The sequence below is a fragment of the Coffea arabica genome, chromosome 5e (assembly GCF_036785885.1).
Source record: "Coffea arabica cultivar ET-39 chromosome 5e, Coffea Arabica ET-39 HiFi, whole genome shotgun sequence".
In the NCBI taxonomy this organism is placed as follows: Eukaryota; Viridiplantae; Streptophyta; class Magnoliopsida; order Gentianales; family Rubiaceae; genus Coffea; species Coffea arabica.
The window spans coordinates 52,616,664-52,629,437 of record NC_092318.1 but is presented as its reverse complement, the minus strand read 5'-3'; the positions used below and the strand labels follow the sequence as shown (position 1 = coordinate 52,629,437).

Here is a 12,774-nt window from a genome sequence, read left to right as displayed (position 1 = left end):
TTTCAAGGAACTTTGTTAGGAATGTATAAACCTAAAATTACTGTATTATTAACACCACACGATAGTTTGCTCTATTTTAAGACTCTTTACGTCTGGGCATGATAAGTTATCCAGGTTTTTGGAGCTGGATCCTCGAAAGTTCATAATGGGACCATGATCCTTTGTTTTCTCCCCCTCTTTCAAAATTTTTACATATATCACTAACCGCGTAGAACGTTTTTCCATGTAAAGACTAGCATGTAGTTTGCAAGATTAGCGATCTCATTGAAATTGTTTAAAAAAGAGTCATGCAATAGATAATTCTTCAATTGTTTTTTTTTTTTTTGTAATTTTCAAGGCATATTCTTCTATTATTGCAAAAGTTAAATGATTTACATGTATTCTTGCATCTTTTTTTTTTTTTCGGAGACGACAACTGTTGTATAACCTAATTTATACTACACTAGGAGGGAGGGGCGGACCTAAGGAAGTCCAGGGGTAACCCGGAGGGGACTGAACCACCATTGGATCAGATGAGTGCACTACGCATCTGTTTGGATTTTTTTGAAACCAAGTCACTTAAATATGGCATTTTTGGTGGGGGTCGCCACCAGCCTTTGGGCTAGTGGTTACATGTATTCTTGCATTTGATTAAATAATTCTTGCAAAAGTTAAATAGTGTTTATTGGAGGACCGTACCACCGGACGACGCACAACCAATTCTATTAGCCGATATCATTTATTGTTTTTATCAAAAAGAAAAAAGGAAATGTTATTTACACTCTATTTTTTATTATTTGCACTCCTACTATTTGTTTTATTATATAGTCTAATAAATGAAACCTATATATTTAATGAATAACTTTTTATATACTGCCGGCATATAATTTCTTTTATACTAACAGGTTTAAATCATTGTCACATAACATAAATGCAAATTTAAAATTCAAATCATACCTATATGACATACATTCAGAATTACTAGTGTAAAAAAATCACTATACTATCAGTATATAAAAAAGTTAATTCATATTTCACAGATGTATTCTTGCATTGGAACTTTCAGACGGATGTGCCATCAACATTTAGAAAAAATACCAAGATGTCGAACAGCTATTATGCTACGATCGCAGTATTTATAACAGAAATCAAAACCATCCCAACTCTAAGACTGCAAGGCCTTTTAGTCATTCTTTGCCAAGTAAGATTACCAAGAACTCGTACACTTCAATAGTAGGATAGAAACGTTTTAACACTACTCAGGAACACAAGTTCGTCCTCTATTCATTCCAACTTCTTCCAAATAGTTTATGAAAATAGATATATCGCTTCAAAACCCATAGATCAATACACCAGTAATGCAAACACTCTCTCCTTCTCGAAGGAGAATGGATTGAATGATTCGGAGGATGGAAATACAAGTGTAAAAGGACTCGGTTCCAACCCGTTCACTTGCACTAAAAAAAATGCAACCACCCTCGCAATTCTTGGGTGTACCAAATAATGAAAGAGCCTAGACCGGTGAAAAGAGAAGTCTGGGCCAGAGGGGGGCCAAGGACCTTTTTTTTTTTTTGGGGGGGGGGGCGTGTGGGGTTGTGGAAGGGGCAGTTAGCACGCAGCCATGCAGACCCTTCGTCCTCCTGAAGCTTAATTCACCTCAAGGGTGCAAGAAGCAGTTATGTGCCCGGAAAATATATTTATCAATCCAATTGCAGCTGCTAAACAAATTACAGCTCCTGATTAAGCACAAAGTATAAACCAACATCTGTAGAAGAAAGAGCAAAATTTAGCAGGCAACATTTGCAGCTCAAATTTACAGCAAGACGCCACTGAAAGCAGTTGGACATCCTTCCAGCAAGCCTCAGGCAACATATCTTAATTCTTCACAACCACACCAATAGGCCTCACAAGCCATGATCGAAGCCAATGAATTAGCATCAACCAGCTGAGTTCTCGTGCAGCAGGACATACTCACGGCTGCCAAAACACACATTCAGGAATCAGGATCACTAAACAATATTCGTACTTAACTTCAAATGACAATACAGGCCAAAAGTGGAATATAGAGAGATAGTGGAGTGCATTGTCCGTCCCATAATAATGTACAGGCACATATCCTTGAGTAACACATATTGCACCAACTTTGATAATACCATTAATACATATGGTACATGAAGCTAAAAGAGAACAAAACAAGAAACATTTAACAACTTGTAGTTTGGACCAGAAACGAGCTTCTGGGATCAGTATCCATGCCCAAAAATAACAAAAGAAAGTCACTTCACATTCCCATCAGCTAAGACCTACTTGCACCGTTCCTGCTGCTGAATGCTTCCACTTGCCCTTTTAAAGTTCAAAATGACATTCTTCTTTCATAGCACAAAAGTCCAACATATGGAAAATACATCCCAGGCAACTATTTGAGATGAAAAGGTCTAGGTAAAATTGCAAAACTGGATCCCTTATTTCCACATGATCATGGAGGTCAGCGAAGATCAAGTTATTCTAAATACATAAGAGACTTCATACTCCCAAAAGCACAAGATAAACTTGCATCCTTATCCAACTTAAATTCTATAGTTTCTCCTTTTTGTTTTCTATTACAGGTTGATCTTTTGTCTACTCTTCTCAACTTCGATACACTGGTAACCAGAATGGAAAACCAACAAATAACAACACCAGCTGGGAAATTAGCACCCTCAAAATATTAAGCAAGCAAACAACTTTCGGAATCCAGACAAAGTGTCTGTAGCTCATGATAGACACCTGTTTTGATCACATTCAACAGTCCAGTATGCGGTTTAAAAATCAATGCATGCAACTAACAAATAAATGGATGCATCACAAAACATAAATATACATGCAGAAATAAAGATAACAATAACATAGAGCATGACTGTGATACCGTAGGCAGACTTTCAATTTCAAAGGAAACCAAAAAAGATAACTTGAATATGCAGCCTACCTACTATTACCAAACTTAATCGTATCTTTTTCAAAAAGTTCATAATATTTCTGAGCTTCAATTCGATCATCCTGCAAATTAAAAACCAAATGTAAAAACATAATTTGGCAACACAAATCAAATGTAGATGCTTCCCATACAAGAGAAAAGGCAAATTACATAAAGACAACTAATATAACTAACAAAGTGCTTACATTGATAAAAGTTCCATTGGTGCTCCCAAGATCCATTATATAAGGCCTAGATTATACAAGACAGGGGCAAAACATATCAGTCCTATAAGGGCATATCATTGCCATCTAAGGGAAGGTAAAAAATCTAAAGCTACACATTAGTCTTACTTTACTATCTTCGATACTGTACCATCAGGGTTCTCCTTCTCAACTTGCCTGCAAGTAAAGCAAAAAAAGGGCAATAATTAAAAGGATATTCTAAACTAATAACAAGAACATATACTAGAAAACCATAATACCAGCACTCATCCATGAGAACTAGCCTTGGATAATACCTATATTGAAGAACAGCGTGCTGTTTGCTGCAAGATGGGTGGTCTGTAGGGACGTCAGCAACCCTCCTTTCTCTCCCAAAAAGATAACAGCTTTGACGGTGTACGTAGAGGGGTTCTGCTCAACAAGTACATAAGACAAGATAGCAAAATATGATCAGAATCCTTTAAAAGAACTACAGAAATACAAGCAAGAGCCCCACAAAAATGCTAAAATAAATTGCTACCAATCCACTCTAACAAGCATTATTTTGTGACTCTGTACCATATCCACACATTCTAACATCCTTTTCAAACTGATAAATGAATGAAATTGGTTCCCTTCACCCACTTTCAACTACAGAAAACTAAAAAAAAATACCCCCAGAAAAAACCAACCTCAAGAATTACCAATAACAATGGTGATCAAAATGACAAAATGGTTATGAAATTACCATTCAATGGTTCACCACCCTTGAAAACATACAATCGCCACCTTATATCTGGCTTTCTTGCATCTGGTGGCTCAGTGAACAGCAGTGTTACACCTAACATGAGGTAGCACTCAGTAAGGAAAGGAGGAAAGTAAAGGAAGAAGGAAAAAAGTAATCACAATCTAACATAACCAGATTCTTAGTCACAAAATACTTCACCACCTTTCCTGGAAGAAAGCAAACCTGCCCTCTTTCCCTGATTCAGAGAGCAAATCCTAGTGTGTGTAGGATGTTTAGCATAATGAAAGCCAATTTATTTGCTTTCTCAAGTAAAACATATGCAAGCTTTGTAGGTTTTTTTTTTGGTTTTTTTTTTTTTTGTTTGGGGGGGTGGGGTTTGTTAAAGAAGGAAACAAAAAAAGAAACAGAACACGGTTTCGCCAGAATAAGATGATGAATCTATTTATCACCTCTATATCGGTTAGTCTCCGCAGCAAGCTTCCCAGACAACTCAAATGAAGGTTTTTCCTGCCAAAATGAATTGCCTGCTTAATTGCTGGCAGATTGTATATAAGCATTACAACGTTCATATGAAAAATCATTCTTACAAATAGTACTAAGAACTGAGGGCTGTGGGATGAAGGAAAGCTCATATAGTTTAGACATATACAAAATGAAAAAAGAGGATATATTCTTTTAATGCAAAGAAGCGAAGATGACAAAAGGCAGTAAAACATCAAGCCGGTTTGCTATCAATTAGTCGAAGAATTTCAAGTTGAGGCCAATACTACCTTTTCTTTTGATTCCAAAGCTGATTCAGTGGCTTTCATTTTAGCTACTGAATCATTTTCTCCATTCCTGCTCAAGTTGAGTGTAATGAACTACGTCAGGATAATATGAACTTGAAAGCCAGAAAATGCAGAAATATTGTACATACATAGCACCACCACTTAATATCTTAATAAGACTTTCAGAAGTATGAATTAAAAGCTCAGACAACAGAATGAAGTTCAATTTAAGAGCTCACCGATGATCAGAACCCCTTGAATTTGTTTCCTGAAAGGTAAAAGTATAAGCATATTAACATACATCTCTTTCTGAAAATGCAACTTAAGGAATACAAAGCAGGGCTGAAATAATGTTAAAACCTAAACTTTCTCCCATACTCTGCATTTAGCAAGAAAACAGAGACTTGCACAGTGATGATCAGGCAAATAAACCAATAATTCCTTTTTACCAAGAAATATCAGCTCAAATGCTTAATAATATCAAAACGCTCAAAGTTCAAGAAATGCAACAATCTCCACAATGAAATTAAAGGTTTGCTATTCACAAACACCCCTCCATATCCCAAGCAATTTTACAGCATAAATTCTATTTTTCTTTTTTATAAAATATCCCTTCAAGCTGTGTATGTTCTTAAGCATTCATTTGTAATCCCTTCAAGCGGTGTATAAAAGCGATATATTGTCCAACTTGCTTATAATCCAAGCCCTAAGATACTTCTACCCTCGCAAATACATTTCCTAGTCAGCTGTAGCATAATGCCTAAATATGAGAGGATTGAAAACATATCTAACCAATAAATGAGCTGATGGAACAGAAAGCCTAAAGAATCGGCAACATAAACTACAGAGAACTGCCTATAAAGTAAAGAATTTTAAACCTACTGATATACGTGGCAAAAAATCATCACTCACATTTATTGCAAAAAAGAAAATTGATGCATTGATGCCCTGTGTAGACGAGTAAAGAACAATCTTTCAGTTAATCTGTATGGGCAAAAGTGTGCCAATAATTCTTTATTTTAAGAAGAAAACTTATGCTTCTAGAACATGGGTAAAAAATCAAATGCCTAAGTAGAGGTTCTGATAACAGTTATGTCTGATCATTTTCTTCAATCTTCCAGTCCTCCCAACAATCTTTTCCATGTTGGAGGCAGTCGGGAGGCTGATAAGACACCAGGAATCTTGACTTCATGACATTATTGTTGGAAAACAGGTAAAGAAAAATTAATTCCATATATTTATACAGATCAGAAAGTTATTGCACCTTAAATTTGTGAAAAAAAGGGATTATCATACTATCATTAGTTACAAATCATAAAAATAGCAATGGACATGGATATCACCAGACACCTCATCACGTGCCCTCTTATCAGCAGCATGAGGAGATCTAGATCTGTGCCGACTCCTGTGGCGATAATTAGGCGGAGACACCGTGTGATCACGTTTCGATCTAGATGATACATTATCAACTCCATCCCTCCCAGACCGTCTCTCTCTTCTCTCATTTGCCACTTCCTTCTCTGAATCCCTTTCTCTATTAGAAGCTCTATCCCCTCGCTTACCATGAGTTCTCTGATTTTCTCTCTCACTTCCCTTCTCAGCCTCTCTTTCAGCTTGAGCTCTCTTTAACCTTTTGGTCTTTGGGGAGGGTGAACGACTATCAGGTGACTTTGAATTTGATCGCTTGGGCGACCTGGTGCGATTTGAGGGTCTTTCTCTGATTGGAGAGGCTGAAGAAGGAGATATTGATCTTCTCCTTGGTGGGGACTTTTTACGAATTGAAGGTTTCTCTCTCACAGGTGAACGAGACTCTGGCGACCTTGACCTGTCACGCCTTGGAGACCTGTTACGATTTGAAGTTTTCTCGGTCACTGTTGAGTTTGTGGAGCGAGAACTCCTGTGTCGAGGCGGAGACCTTTCTCTCCGCGAAGGACTCCTTCTACGTGGAGACCCACGAACCTTAGGAGGAGATTCTGAATGCCCACGCCCCATGAAAGCTTTCTGCTCTGCTCATGCACGTATCTGGTTGAAAGCGTGCAAGTTAGGAAATAAAGCTCACTACGACAGGTTTCTTTCAATGATTTCTCAAAAAATTAGTTCCTTTCTAGTAACCCTATTTCCTGTTATAGCCATCTGAGCCTGAAAACCAAATACTGTTTCCAATTTCTCATTCAAGCACATAACACCTCATTCACCAGCTGATGATTAACTAAGCAGCCTAAAAATTCAAGCTTTCTTCTCATAAATTTATTGCAAGTTCTTAAAACATAGACTTCTTTAGCTGAAGGGTCAAGCCTGGTCTTCAATTTGTTCCAGCACTTAATAATCAAACAGACATTTCGTCGAACAGATAAACTAACCACCCTTCCCCGCCCACCCCCACCCCCCCAAAACCCCCCTTCCAAAAAATAAAATCCATAATGTATACCCAAAAACTGTATGACGAGTATATAATAAAGACATTTCACAACCAATCATGCTGGAAAAAACTGCATTTAGAAAAACTGTAAATTAACCAAAAAGAAAGTGTTATAACTGCATTTAGAAAAACCCAAAAAAAAATGTTCGACAATAAATCTTCTAACAAAAACTAAGCACTACAACAATGGGACCCAAGCGTGTTTAGTTCAACTCTTTTGAAATAAAACAAGGATCTAGAGGGAAGTTGGAGAATAACAGAGCAAGAACTTACAGTTTAGGGTTGAAGAGGAGGGGTTTTCTGCAGCAGAGCCCAGTGAAGAAAAAGAAGAAGATAGAGCAAGACCAATGCTTAGGGGACCTCTGTGATGATTTGTTCTGTAGCTCTAAACTTTGCAGCGTCGGTTGGTATTTGGGCCAGATTCTCTCTTCTCTCAGGCTGCAGGCCCATCTAGAAAAGGTTTGGGCCCATGGCGAAAAGATTTGTCATTGGCAACAACCTCCTGTCATGGGTTCGCGGGTTTTTTTAAAGCCCGGATATTATAGATATCGTACGATTAATTATTATTCAGAACTCGAACACAACTGGGAAAGATCTCAAATAGTAATTCATATTTGTCATTTTAACCCATTTGATAAATGGGGCAATCCCTGCTATTTTGTATTTGGTAGTGTCAGTGCAATAAAAAGAAAAATTTTAAACAATGATTCCAAGTTCATATGGATCATGTTAACCTAATTAATAAATAGGCATATCCTTGTTAGTATGTTTTTTATGTTATTATGATTTGTATTGAAAAAACCATTTAATCAGCAAGTAGATTCGCATCCAAATAGATGGTAGATACAAGCCAAAATTTTCAAAAAAATTTATGGAGTAGTCACAACACGAAGCATGGCATAATAAATTAATTAATTATACTACTTTTTTTTTTTTGTCCGACGGAGGGGGTATTCAGGCCATCGGGTAAACCGGACCTGACTAATCCCCCACCGGCCCCGGAGGAGAGGCCTCATCCCCCCGAACATGATAACCATGGGACTCGAATCTTGGCGGGCACTGGACAACAGCTCCTTAGGAGGCATGCTGTGACCAATCGAGCTGTCCACGAGGGGCAATTAATTATACTACTTGTTAAATCATAATTGACACCTATCTACCCGTTATTTCAGTCTGTTGATTGACGTTGATTCGAGTCGAGAAAGCATCTCGTTATGATTTTGACACGAAGCGGTGCGCGATACATCCAGATACATGTACTTACGTTAGGTTGGAATCTATCCGAATCCTACACATGGATGTATACGGGTTCAAAGTGGGCGTTTTAATGTGCCGACATCTTTCCAAATTCGGTTGCAATCCTATAGTATGAACCCAACCAAGGGCACTGCACACCTCTTATTTTTGACATAACAAGTACTTGTGACCTAGCTGGCGGCTATTTGTTGGTGGGTGAATCCATTTTTTGTCTAGGTCCGGGTCGTATTCATGCCATTGTTTGCTTACGTAAGGAATTGCGCCTTCTGTTTATGGAAACTACTAATAATTGCTCCCATGTAGGCTAATTACTCAGAATACGGCTGAGGAAAAGAAAATTCGGATATCTACAGCTCTGACAGGATATGTTGCATACTTATGGGTGCCGGGCTGACACAGCCTTGTACCCAAAAGTGAGTTCAATTTTTTTTGACTCTGACACGGTCAGTCCGGCACCTGACACAACTTTTTTTTTTTTAAAGATGACAGGTTGCCCCTAAAGTTCTGCTTTCGAGTGCCTTGGAGTTAACAGGAAAGGCGATTCGTTTTGGTCCCAGCTTTAGATTGATGCCATTTTCAAATTAAAGAGCATGAAACCTTGGTTCCATATGGCCAATTCACACATTTGGGCACCTACTGCTTCTCACAATTGCTATAGACGAGGAGATCGGAGTTGGTGCGCATGTTGTGGTCTTCATTCGACTTAGCATCGCTTCAGTGCATTATTTTTGAAAATAAGACTAGTGTACATGCTATGAGTACACCTGTATATAAAAAAATAAGTAAATAAATATTTGCCCTTGCAAATATGCTCATTGAAGAAGATGCTATTTTTAGTCGAAGAAATGAGTAAATACGAGTTTTAGGATCAAAATAGATCAAAATTTAAATATTAGAAACAATTCTGACTGATTTTAAATGTTAAGAACTAAAAAAGTTTTTTTGACATATGTTAAGGACCAATTTGACAAATTTCCCTATTCTAAATAATTAGCCCCCCATGTAGTAGTTGTATTTACCAACTAGACAGTCCTTTTTAACAGCTAGGCGCTGACTACAAAATGCTCATCCCGTCTCTTCAAACGAATGTGCCTCCTATTTCCTGACTAAAATGGCGGCCTTTTCCACCGCTTCCGTCACCCCAGAAACCGCCGCCACTCCTCTATCGCTTCCCAAGCCCTACCGCCCCTCATCCGCCGCTTTTCTACGATCGCTACCCCGCAAATTCAACCGTTCTCCGAAGACCACCTCCCCTTCTGTTTTCTGCACCCTCACCAAGCAACCAATGACGTCTACAGAGGAAGAAGTGATTCTGCAACGCCCCGATTCCTTTGGCCGCTTTGGCAAATTTGGTGGCAAATATGTGCCTGAAACCCTAATGTATGCCCTTTCTGAGCTCGAGGATGCCTTCAAATCCCTCTCCGCCGATAATGAATTCCAGGTTTCTCCGAGTTCATCAGTTTGTATTTCCGTAAATTTGAGGCTTTTTTTTGCTTTGTGCTGATTATAGTTTCTAAGTTTTGCTAATTAATGTTTTTACTTAATTTAGTAATTGAATCCGGCTCTGGCTTTGCAGATTTTATGTGCCATTTCCTTCATTTGTTTGAAAGATTGATTTTTTTTTTTTTAATAATTATTATCATCATTTGTTTGAAATATGGCTAATTGTTGTATTGAGAATGATGGAAAAGCTAATGACTTTACGGCAAATTTTTTTTTTTTTTCAACTTGAAGAGAGGTCAATTTTTTCTTTCCATAACACAAACAGATTTATCATTTTCATGTACCGTTTTTTGTGTGAGTTGTCCGGAATTGGTTATTTTGTGGATCGACTTAAAAGATGGCTAATTGGAGTCAATGCTTAGGAAATTAGTGTAACTTTCAGTGATTGTTTAATAGAACAAGGTTTATACTGACAAAATCTACTGATTGCAGAACGAGCTGGATGGAATCTTGAGAGACTATGTTGGACGGGAGACCCCTCTTTATTTTGCAGAACGGCTTACTGAGCACTATAGACGCCCCAGTGGTGAAGGGCCACATATTTATCTTAAAAGGGAAGACCTTAATCACACAGGAGCACACAAAATTAACAATGCGATTGGCCAAGCTTTACTTGCTAAACGGTTGGGCAAGAAAAGGATTATTGCTGAAACTGGAGCTGGTCAACATGGTGTGGCCACTGCTACTGTTTGTGCTCGGTTTGGTTTGGAGTGTGTCATTTACATGGGTGCTCAAGATATGGAGAGACAAGCTCTCAATGTCTTCAGGATGCGGCTGCTCGGAGCGGAGGTGTGTATCTTTGTTTTTAATTGCTTCAAAAAAAAAAAAATTCAAAATCCAGCCTGCATTTTGATTACAGATTGAACCTGCTATCTTGCATTCTCAGCTTTTGGTTTTAATATGGGAAAGCATTGCTCTTGTTATAATACTGGAGCTCTGTCCAATTGCTCGTGGTCACTGTTTCTTGTGGCGAAACTGAAACTTCTTTCCATCAGTCTTCATGTTTTGAGCTTTCTTGTGTCTTTGTTGTTGGTCTTTTTGTCCGATTTGCTTACAACAATCTCATTTCCTGCCTAGTATTAGAGCCTCTTTTTTTTTTGGGCAGCTTTAGAGATCACAAATTAGGTTTGCCTCTTATTTTGTTGTTTACTGGTTGTGTGTACTTTTAGTAGGCATTTTTGAGAATTATTCATATTGTCATGCATAATTGAACTTGTTCGTCGACAATCTGTAGCCTACCTTTCTCTTATCTGTGGATTTCACATTGTTCTCATCCGTTATGATAATGATGAAAACAATATGGTTGTGAAGCATACCATTTTGACACAGAAGAGTACATTTCTGGATAGAAAAGAGTAACAGTTTTAGCTTGATTGTCAAGAATCATGATTAAAAGACTGGTCGATGTTCATTGGTGATAGGCACAGTAAATGATTTTGATTAAAGTTTGAACAACTGTGGAGTTACCCATAATGAAAACTCTTTAGCTCGTTTTTTTGGCTTGGAGACTATAGCATTGCTTGATTTTATTGAATTTGAACAAGGCACACTATTGCCACAATGTCTCTGGTAATGCCACTTCTGACTTCCAAATTTTGGAACTGCAGGTTAGGCCAGTTCATTCTGGCACTGCCACGCTGAAAGATGCTACTTCAGAAGCTATAAGGGATTGGGTGACTAATGTGGAATCAACTCATTACATCCTGGGTTCCGTTGCAGGGCCACATCCATATCCAGTGATGGTGAGAGAGTTTCATGCAGTGATTGGTAAAGAAACCAGGAAGCAGGCATTGGAGAAATGGGGTGGGAAACCAGATGTGCTTGTTGCATGCGTTGGTGGAGGTTCAAATGCCATGGGCCTCTTTGATGACTTTGTCGATGACAAAGATGTTAGGTTAATTGGTGTGGAGGCTGCTGGTTTTGGAATAGAGAGTGGTAAACATGCTGCCACTTTAACCAAGGGTGAGGTTGGAGTGTTGCATGGAGCCATGAGCTATTTGTTGCAGGATGAAGATGGGCAGATAATTGAGCCTCATTCGATTAGTGCTGGGTAAAAGTGTCAACTTTATCCTTGCATATTTTCCTTTGATAGAAAACGTTTTTTGGGGACAAATCCTGACTACAATTTTCTCTCATCTCAAATAGCCTGGATTATCCTGGAGTTGGACCTGAACACAGCTTTTTGAAGGACATAGGACGTGCTGAATATTTCAGCGTTACTGATGAGGAGGCGTTGGAAGGTATGGAATAATAATGTTGACTCCCTATGAACCTTTTTTTTTTTGAACATTGGCTTGAAAAAGTTTTTTAAAATTATTTTTTTTATTTTTAAAAGGAAAAATAGCCTAGGGGAGTGGCTTTTTAATGCCTTGTGATGGTTCTACTGTCGCTAAAAGGATATTTTGTTCTGATGGTTTTATATCCTGGTATCTTTCTGTTCTATTTATACCTTGTAGTATTTGTCCTTGACACGTTCCCTTCCAATGTTTATGCAGCTTTTAAGAGACTATCGCGGTTGGAGGGCATCATCCCTGCACTTGAGACATCTCATGCTGTGGCATATTTAGAGAAATTGTGCCCAACTCTTCCTGATGGAGCTAAGGTTGTACTTAACTGCAGTGGCAGAGGAGATAAGGATGTTCAGACAGCCATTAAACATCTAAAACTCTGAAGAAAAACTTTGATTGAAAAATAGATGTGCCATCAGTGGTAGTGTTGAGCAATTAGTTCAACTTCCAAGGGAACATTCTTTTTGTTCTATGGATGAGTGGTCGTACCTTGAGCAGAACTTTTTTGTTATTATACATCAGAAACTTGTTCTGGAGATGTTGTTGTAGATTTTGTACCGTTATTGACTGATACATTCATAATGCAATTAAGTTTCTTGAGAAATATAATTCACTTTCAATAGATTTTTGTTCTTTCAAATTGAAAGGACTTTTTCT

At 38.1% G+C, this 12,774-nt stretch overlaps 2 protein-coding genes across 4 annotated transcripts; one reads left to right on the top strand and one right to left on the bottom strand.

The window, feature by feature from the left end:
* Positions 1-1,335: 1,335 nt before the first annotated feature.
* LOC113687656 (uncharacterized) lies at positions 1,336-7,472 on the bottom strand. Of its 3 annotated transcripts, XM_072049273.1 has the most exons (12): positions 7,343-7,472; positions 6,001-6,672; positions 5,563-5,598; positions 4,890-4,918; positions 4,654-4,720; positions 4,333-4,390; positions 3,884-3,976; positions 3,453-3,567; positions 3,286-3,333; positions 3,139-3,184; positions 2,945-3,015; positions 1,336-1,956 (listed from the first exon to the last, which is right to left on the bottom strand). In XM_072049273.1, the coding sequence occupies exons 2-12, from the start codon at positions 6,640-6,642 to the stop codon at positions 1,917-1,919; spliced, it is 1,245 nt and encodes a 414-aa protein (XP_071905374.1). In that variant the 5' UTR covers positions 6,643-6,672; positions 7,343-7,472; the 3' UTR covers positions 1,336-1,916. The 3 variants fall into 3 exon arrangements, with proteins under 3 accessions (XP_071905374.1, XP_071905376.1, XP_071905375.1); XM_072049275.1 differs by lacking the exon at positions 2,945-3,015; XM_072049274.1 differs by lacking the exon at positions 5,563-5,598.
* Positions 7,473-9,351: 1,879 nt separating this feature from the next.
* On the top strand, positions 9,352-12,739 carry LOC113688154 (tryptophan synthase beta chain 1). Its single transcript, XM_027205839.2, has 5 exons — positions 9,352-9,767; positions 10,262-10,618; positions 11,437-11,879; positions 11,975-12,069; positions 12,325-12,739. The coding sequence occupies exons 1-5, from the start codon at positions 9,438-9,440 to the stop codon at positions 12,498-12,500; spliced, it is 1,401 nt and encodes a 466-aa protein (XP_027061640.2). The 5' UTR covers positions 9,352-9,437; the 3' UTR covers positions 12,501-12,739.
* Positions 12,740-12,774: the final 35 nt, after the last annotated feature.

What these genes read in the sequence shown, in the direction of transcription:
- LOC113687656 (XM_072049273.1), bottom strand. Translation starts at nt 6,642, where the DNA reads ATGGGGCGTGGGCATTCAGAATCTCCTCCTAAGGTTCGTGGGTCTCCA. An exon ending in CTTTGGAATCAAAAGAAAAG is followed by an intron (nt 4,391 to 4,653) that starts GTAGTATTGGCC and finishes TCATTTTGGCAG; the next exon opens with GAAAAACCTTCATTTGAGTT. An exon ending in CCAATGGAACTTTTATCAAT is followed by an intron (nt 3,016 to 3,138) that starts GTAAGCACTTTG and finishes TTTAATTTGCAG; the next exon opens with GATGATCGAATTGAAGCTCA.
- LOC113688154 (XM_027205839.2), top strand. Translation starts at nt 9,438, where the DNA reads ATGGCGGCCTTTTCCACCGCTTCCGTCACCCCAGAAACCGCCGCCACT. An exon ending in TGCGGCTGCTCGGAGCGGAG is followed by an intron (nt 10,619 to 11,436) that starts GTGTGTATCTTT and finishes TTGGAACTGCAG; the next exon opens with GTTAGGCCAGTTCATTCTGG. An exon ending in CCTCATTCGATTAGTGCTGG is followed by an intron (nt 11,880 to 11,974) that starts GTAAAAGTGTCA and finishes CATCTCAAATAG; the next exon opens with CCTGGATTATCCTGGAGTTG.